Genomic DNA, 9102 nt, shown 5'->3' on the forward strand with positions numbered 1-9102 from the left:
GCTGAATCTTCTAGTATATATACCACTAGAAAAGAGTCGTTGCAAGAGAACCGTTGGAGTTGATAAACTTTTGTCTTCAAGCAGTTTGTCTTGATGCAGTTGGTTGTATCCAAAACTAAGAAAGAGTTTCAGGTACTTTGACTACTGCAGAGTGGACTTTCCTTATTCAGCTAACAAAACTGAAGACCCACGTTCTCAAGACAGGACAGACAAAACAGAGGTAGCTGAACTGATCAGGCTTGAAAGGTCCTTTTCTCCATTGGTAGAAGAGTTGACTGGTGAAAGGAATCTTCACAGCTTTCAAAGAGATCTTCAGAGTTTGATGAAGCTCGTAGACAGACAGAAGTACTGAAGTCTTCATCCTCTGAACGTTGTAACCTCTGAAGTCCAACATCTTCTGAGCGCTTGTGAACTTCTGAGTTCACATCCTCTGAACTCCACTCAGGACTTAAATGATGCTTATATCTGCGCACTCAAAATAAATTTTTAGTCCTTCCAATTGTTAATTAATACTTTGTTATCATCAAAACCTTTATAGATTTAGGGGCAAACATTTTTAAATCAATTTTGTTCCAACAAACGGCTCTTTAATTATTGGCGGGCTGACACCGTCGTAATTGATGACACCTTTTGGTGCATTACTGGCGGCCTGACACCGTCACTAATGCTTAATATTACCGTTTTGAAATTTTTCGTTGTTCAAGATGCATTACTGACGGCTGGGAGCCTTCAATAACCCACAAATGCATTACCGAGGGCTAAAAGCCCTCAATAAGTTTGGTCAATAATATTATGTTTTCTTGTAGTGTGAATATCAGTGTTCTTTGTAGTGATTTTACTGCAATAAACAATGCATTGTCTGACAACATGGATAATCCACCCCTTTCCTATGTTCCTAAACTAAAGAACGTCTTTCTCTGCAACAATTAACGCTCTTAAGTGCCACACGGCCCACACCTATGTTTTTTTTAAACAATTAAATACATGTTTTTTGGTGAGCTTTTGTGGCGTCTAGTGGGATCTATTTGAAAGTTTTTGGTAAATTGTATGGATATTTAAACAATTAAATGTGGTTGAGTTGTTTAAATAATTAGAAAATATAAAATAATATAAAAAAATTGAATGAGACCCACTTAAAGAACTCATATGTGTGCAATGAATAATGATGCTCTAATACAATATTTACAAGCTAAATACATAAATTATTTAATAAAGATCAAAGAAAATATTTTATAGAGAATATCTTCAAGTTATCGAGACTTGGTCGTGATATTCAACAAGTAATTTAGTGGAATTTGAGTTAATTTTATTTTTTCCTCCTCTATTCGTTGTTCATTTATGAATGAGATAAACACAAGTGAATATTAGTGAAACACATTAAAAGTGGATCCCACTAATTAGTTGGTTCTACTAATTTTCACTTGTGTCTATATCAATCCTATATGACAAAATATGGAGGATAGTAAATGAAGCAAATCCAAACCCAATTCAATAATTTGATTAATAAGTCCAGAATTCAGGTTCTAGTGAGGTAAAAAACTAACACTAACAATTAATTAGTATTGCATCCATTCATAATTATAAGACTCATTTGAAAAAATTATGGAGATTAAGAAAGTGAATTATAGTATTATATTTGTTGACGATTAATATTATTTTTACAATTTTATCTTTCAAGAGAGAATGAGTTAATGTGTTTTTAGAATGTTTATTAGAGATGATAGAAAAAAAAATGCACTATAATTAGGAGTATGTTTGAAAAAAATAATAATTAATGTACTTGAAAATTTGAAATGAATCTTAAAAAAAAACCCCAAGAAATCTTATATATATATATATATATATATATATATATATATATATATATATATATATATATATATATATATATATATATATATATATATATATATATATATATATATATATTTTTGACTAAAAATAAAGGATATTCATTCATTCAAACTGATAGAGTACATCGATGTAATACAAATTCAAATTTGCTAAAAACAAAAAGGATGAATCTGCAAACAAACTCACAGCATCCATGTTAATAGCATAAAACGGCAAATTACATAAGCCTACATATATGACTATATTGAAGTGTCTGGAATGTCCATGCCCCCAGATCTGCAACGTTGATGACACAAAAGTCGACATTGGATAGATTTGTACTTGATCGGATCTAATCCTTCAACCTGAAACAAATGAACACCGCACAAAGACGGGAAAACAAAATACACCTCACAGAGACGGCACAACAGAATACACCGCACAAGGACGGGATAACAAATAACACAAAACCAAACAAATATGTGAAAAATCACACTTATTTAATAACGAGAAAGAAAAAACAATTTGGAGGGGTGATTTTAGGTCAAGATTTGACCTGAAATCACCCATCTTTGATAAACTAAGAAGAAGAAAAAAGGTGACGGCTAGGGTTAGAACTTAGGAGATTATATATATATATATATATATATATATATATATATATATATATTTGGCTTTCACCACCAGTTTAATCTGGTCTGAGGGTCAGTTTTAACATCAAGTGGTTTCAGGCCCCTTTCGATGACAGAAAATCTTATATTTAGAAATGAAGGTAAGGTTGAGATTTATCAAGTGTGAGAAATAAATATCACACTGGTTGGAAGAGTTGAGGTTGAACATTTTATAAGTGAGAGAATCCATAAACCCAATGCTTGAAGGTTTTGCGTGAAAATGTGGTGTTAGAGTCACTTGCAAAGTTGTTCAATGCCCTATGTGCTGATCTAATCCGGTGAAGCTCCCCTTCATGGCCCAACAGTGATATCAAAGTCCGGTTGGAGAGCAATAAATGAGTGGCAAAGGATCATGGACACAAAGAGAAACTCACACTTGAGAAGTAGGGTTGGGAATAGGCCAAACGGCCTACAGGGGCCTTCGGCCTGGCCTGTATAAGCCTAGCATGACCTGGCCTGGTTATTAAAAATGCCAGGCTTAGCTTTAAAAACGACCTGTTTACATAAATAGGCCAGACTTAAGCTTCTAAAAAGGCCTACGAAGCCTGATAGGCCGGCCTGTTTATAATAATGATTATTTATATTTTATAAAAAAATATTATTTATATAAATACAAAATATCAGAGAAAATATTTTTTTTTAACAAAACAGAGAAAATATATTTGTTTTTATATTTCATGCATATAAATTAAAAATAGAAACCCTACCTCTATTCCATCTCTCATTCTTTCGAGCAAGTAGCAACTCATCCTATATTTTGGTTGTTGGCTTATTGCTGACTACACTTAGCAAACAATTTGTATTATGGTTACTTTGTCGTAATCGTATTTGTTATTTTATTAGTTTTTAATTATTGTGCTAATCATATTATTAGCTTTTTCTTAATGTTGTAGAAATTATAAAAATTTAAATGTGAATTTTTTAAGGCCTGTTTAGCCTATTTAAAAAGACTATATAGAGAAGATTTAATGTAACACATACTTTTAAATAGGCTACAAGGCCAGACCAGACTTTTAAAAGGCTCAGGCCAGGCAAAAAAAATAACATTTGATAGGCCGCAGGCTAGGCTCAGGCCTGAAGAAAAATCGTAGGCCAGACTCAGCCCTATCATGGCCTGACCTGACCTGGCCTGTTCCCAACCCTATTGAGAAGAGATGTTGAGATCTATAAAGTGTGACAAAAAAGTCTCACATTGGTTTGAAGAGTTGACGTTGAACATTTTATAAGTAAGAGGACCCATAAATACAATGCTTTAAGATTTTGGGTAAAAATATATTATTAAAATCACTTGTAAAATAGTTCAATGTCTAATATGCCGATCCAATCTAGTAAAACCCTCTCACATAGCTCAAAAGCAATTTGAATAAATAAAAGAAGTGAGTACATTTATGAGTATGAAATCTATTTCTAAAGCAACCATTAAAAACAAAATTAAATAATTTTTTCCTTACCAAAAAAAGCAAAAATAAATTAAAAACTGATATACTATTAACAGTCTTTTTTTGGCAAATTCATTTGATTTTTAATACATTCGGTGAGGGGGACCAATCAATGGGTTTCCGTACTTTCTCATTGGCTCAATATAGCCACCACCATACAACAGCCTCCCTCTCTCTCTCTCTCTCTCATAAAGATCTTTCCTTCTTTTCACACTTTTCAAAAGCAAATCTAAAAGCTTCACTCATAGATATCAATAGCATCCCTTTTTTAGTATATATTTATCCCTATCTTTCCTTGTCCCTTTCACTTCATCTCTATTTTTTCTCAAACAAACACAAACACATATCATAGCCACTCTTTCTTCTTTGATTTGTGTGCTAACTTTTCTTCTTGCTTCTCTTACAAGATCTTATCTCACCCTTGCTTTTATTCTAAGCTCAAATTCTCAGTATTTTTTCTCTGTGGCTAATAAAGTTACAACAAATATATCTTTTTTTACTATGATTCTTTGTTTTTTTCCTCATATAATTGTGACCCTTTTAATCTTTTTACAGTAAAACTATTTACATATAATGGATTCCAATACCCATCAACTCAAACAACAGAACCAACCCAATTCTGGGTTGCTTCGTTTTCGTTCTGCACCAACTTCACTTTTTTCTAATCTCACACCTTCTTCTTCTGTTGTTGATGATAACAATAATAATAATAAAGGTAGTAAACATTTTTGGGATGATTCTGAATCAAGATTTGTGAGTAACGATAATAATATTTCTGGTTTATCTTGTTCTAAGGAAATGAATTCTGGTTATGGTGGTGTTGGTGGTGGATTGCCACCTCATTATCCTAGACATGGTTCTGCAGCTGCTACTTCAAGTTCTGCTATGGATGGTTCTTTTGGGTTGGTTGGTTCATTGGGAATGGATCATGAAACATCATCACATAAGAGTTTTGGTTCAAATCTTCTTAGACAGGGTAGTTCCCCTGCTGGTCTTTTCTCCAACATTTCCTTTCAAAATGGTAATTTTCTTATTGCTTTATGTTTTTATTTTAGTTTGTTTTGTTTTTTTGTTGCAAGGTGTTCTTTTGGAAATTTTAATGATGTTGTCTTTAGGTCAAAATATGAATCATTGCCAAGTAATCAGACTCAGGTGGTTAATGAACTCTCCTAGAACTCTTCTGGAGAAGAGTTTGATTTCTGAAAATAATTATTGATCAAACTTTATTTATCTCGCGCGGCTGAACTATGGTTTACGGGAGGGTTAATGCCAAAAAAAATATGAATCATTGCATTTTTATGAGTAATGAGTATTGGCTAATTGATATTAGTACTTTGTTTTGATGAACTTAATTGCAATCAGCTGTACATAAGCCTAGAAATTGTAGTATATATGAAAATGGAAAATAATGATTCTGGTGGGGACATGTACAATTTATAGTATAGTAGGTAGTAGTTTGGAATTTAATGATCAAATTGTGGATGAAATGACATGCCCTTTTTCCTATCTCACTTAAAAATTACTCCCTCCGACCCTTAATATAAGCCCCCATTGTGGTTTTTCACGCATATTAAGAAAAATTGGTAGTGTAATAAATGTGTATTTTTTGGGTATTACAATTACTAAATTGTCCTTGGTGAAAAGATGTATTTGTAGTTGACTTTTCGGATTTCAATGTAAAGTAGGGTTATGTTTGGAAAAGTAATAATAAATGTGTCTAGGAAATTGAAAAGAGGCTTATATTTAGGGACAAATTTTATCTTTGAAAGAGTGCTTATAATTAGGGACGGAGGGGGTAAATGTTAGTTGCCTAGTTTAAATTGAGTGAATCTCAGTTTTAAGTAGAAAATAGTTTTTTGAGGATGTTACTTTTCCATTAATAGGACAATTATGACTTAAGGGTGTGAGTGATTTCTACCAATCCTGCATGTTTTGATTTGTTAACGAATTTGGAGAAACAAGATTTGAAGTTTAAGCTCACTGTGCTCGATTTTCGATGAATTGTTAATGAATTTAGACCAACCATTTTGTAAACGTACCACAAATTGGTTCCCGAGTACAAATTTGCGGCTTTCTGGCCACTATAGCGAATTATGTGATTATAAGCTTACCTTTTACAAATGGTAGAACATGCCACGGTGAATGGCTATTGATGATAGTATTATAATTTGCAGGGTTTGCCACCATGAAAGGTGTTGGAAACTATGCAACGGTGAATGGAAATAACGGAGAACTTAGTCCGTCTATGAACCGATTGAGCAGTCAAGTTAGCTTCCCTTCAAGAAACGCTTCTTCGTTGGGAATGTTGTCACACATCTCTGAAATAGATAGTGAGGATATTGAAGCAACTAGCCCTGATGATGGAGGTAGCAATGGTGATACTACACATTATGGTTCTGGATTCCCCTATAGTTCTTGGAATGATACTCAATCATTCTCAGAAAATCTCAGTGGTTTGAAACGAGGGCGAAGCGGTAACGAGAAAATGTTTTCTGATTTTCAGGTATGTCTCCTATTTTGGATTTCAAGTAAGTTTCAATTCTTATATTCTTGATACTAATATTTTGTTTTACTTATCAGAGTGGAGGACTTGGAAATCAAGTTCATACATTATCACATCACTTGAGTTTACCGAAGACTTCATCCGAGATGATTGCTATGGAGAAGTTGTTTCAGTTTCCAGATTCTGTTCCTTGTAAAATCAGAGCGAAACGAGGCTGCGCTACTCATCCTCGAAGCATTGCCGAAAGAGTATGATTTTTGTTATATGCAAAAACCAATTATTTTAAGGCATCTTATCATATAATCTCAGTGAGGAATTTTTGACTATGTTGGAATGAAACATTTTTGCAAAAAATAATTTAGGGATGGAATGAAGATTTTATTTAGATTATGTTGAATTCTTGGAAGTGTTTAATTTGTAAATGATGATCCATGAAGCATGAACACAGACACCAGACACGATACAAACACTAACACCTAAACACCAATACTAATTTAAAAAATTGACATAATTCAATGTAATCATAAGTGTCAGTGTTCGATACCGAGACAAGCCTAATCCAGGAATGTCTGTGCTTCATAGATGATGATTCTGAGAGGTGATTATTTTCAGGTAAGAAGAACTAAGATCAGTGAAAGAATGAGGAAATTACAAGAGCTTGTGCCAAACATGGACAAGGTACTAATTATTGACATTAAACTTATTTAACTTGGAATATATTGCATAAATAATTAGTGGTATAGTTGTGTGTTGAGATTGACATTTGTTCATGTTCTTGGCAGCAAACTAATACATCAGACATGTTGGATTTAGCTGTTGATTACATTAAAAATCTTCAAAAGCAATTCAAGGTACATATATAACTAGAGTTAATTTGGTTCTGATTTCCAAACCCACGCTTATTAGTGAAAATAGGCAATTTCGTCCTTGAAATGGTAACCATCGACAAATTTGTCCCGAACTTTTATGAATTAGCAATTTCGTCCTTTAATTTGTACCACATCAATCGAAATTGTCCCTACATTAAGTTGAGGAATTAGACTATATCACATGACACATTAAATTGCACACAATTTTTTCCTACACCGTATCTGACAACTGATGATATACAAGCAATTGGGCTCTTGCTCAGAAACCAACTGATGATATACGGAGTGGTTGTCATGTTTTGTGTTCTTTTACCATTTCTGCTATAAATTATAGCACGCAATTTAGTTCCCGAATATATGATAGTGACATGAAGTCTACATATTCAGTCACAACTTTGTTTAACGTGTGACGTCACGTTGTCTAATAACTAAACATAATTTTGATTGATATGTTACAATGTTAGGGACAAAATTATTAATTCGACAAATTCAGATGTTATTTACAAATTTTATGGACGAAATTGCTTATTCACTCGTCCATGAAATGGTAACCATCGTCAAATTTGTCCCTAGTTTTTATGAATTGGCAATTACGTCCTCTAATTTGTACCTCATTGTCGCTACATTAAGTTGACACATTTCTGATAAATTATAGCACGAAATTTGGTTCCCGGATATGTGTTCTTTTATCATTTCTGATAAATTAGTCACAACTTCGTTTAACTGTGACGTTATGTTGTCTAATAACTAAACATAATTTAAAGACTATTTTGATTGATGTGTTACATTGTTAGGGACATAATTATTAATTCGTGATGTTATTTTACAAATTTTATTTATGGACGAAATTGCTTATTCACTCCTCCCTTATCATCATAGTAATTGATATTATTTGGTTAAATTTCACACTCCTTTTTGAATTACTTGCAGTCTCTAAGTGATAAAAGAGCAAACTGCAAATGTATGAGGATACAGAAGGCAGTTACAAATCAAATTCCTTGACAACATTTCTTATGCAAAGATGGCTTAGGATCGGCTCCTTTTACTATCATGCTTAAAAATAAGTAAAAACATATATAGAAGCTAATATAAAAATGCTATTATATGTTTTTGTGGTGTGACACCAAACGAGAAGAGATCCTCTCCCGTGAATATTTAATTGGAGGAAGTCCGGTGCATATCCACACCATCCAAAATTCTGTTATTTGACTTTAGTCACTCATAGTCATTATAATGAATGACTGAGATCACACGGCAGAGGATCTGTTCTCACACCAAACATACAAAGCATATCCACAACGTAAATGTTCTTTAGATTAAAGGTGTTTCAATTACACCGAATAATATTTATTTATATTTGTTATTTTGTATAGCATATAGTATATTAATAAATGATTTACTTATTAATGTATCGTTTTAGGTTTTTTGTCTAACATGTGACGAACATTGCTAATAAATCATTACCGAACTACTATCGTCACAACCAATTAGATGCCAATTAAAGCATCTGTATACAAATTTATTTCACGATATGAATGACACACTTACACCTCTCAATCATTTTCTAGTCAACGAGAGTAATGTGTTAAATCAACATGTAGCCTCGATCACTCCCTCTTCTCTTATTGCGAGTATTAATAACTACCTTCGAATCCGCATGAAGCTTAACTCGATTAAAAACCGCGAGTCCAAGACAACTCCAAACCAACAGTTACCAAAGTAATATAAATAAAAGGATTGTGCATGGCCAATGACGGAGAGATTATTTAATTAAGCTGTTTTGCCCA

The 9102-nt window shown here is 32.9% G+C and overlaps 1 protein-coding gene across 1 annotated transcript; it reads left to right on the forward strand.

Moving 5' to 3' along the window:
• The first annotated feature begins 4113 nt into the window (after nt 1-4113).
• On the forward strand, nt 4114-8722 carry LOC123899154 (transcription factor bHLH130). The gene is made up of 6 exons (XM_045950218.1): nt 4114-4964; nt 6118-6446; nt 6524-6694; nt 7059-7124; nt 7229-7297; nt 8246-8722. The coding sequence occupies exons 1-6, from the start codon at nt 4517-4519 to the stop codon at nt 8315-8317; spliced, it is 1155 nt and encodes a 384-aa protein (XP_045806174.1). The 5' UTR covers nt 4114-4516; the 3' UTR covers nt 8318-8722.
• The last annotated feature ends 380 nt before the right edge of the window (nt 8723-9102 follow it).

This window comes from Trifolium pratense, linkage group LG7 (genome assembly GCF_020283565.1).
Source record: "Trifolium pratense cultivar HEN17-A07 linkage group LG7, ARS_RC_1.1, whole genome shotgun sequence".
In the NCBI taxonomy this organism is placed as follows: domain Eukaryota; kingdom Viridiplantae; phylum Streptophyta; class Magnoliopsida; order Fabales; family Fabaceae; genus Trifolium; species Trifolium pratense.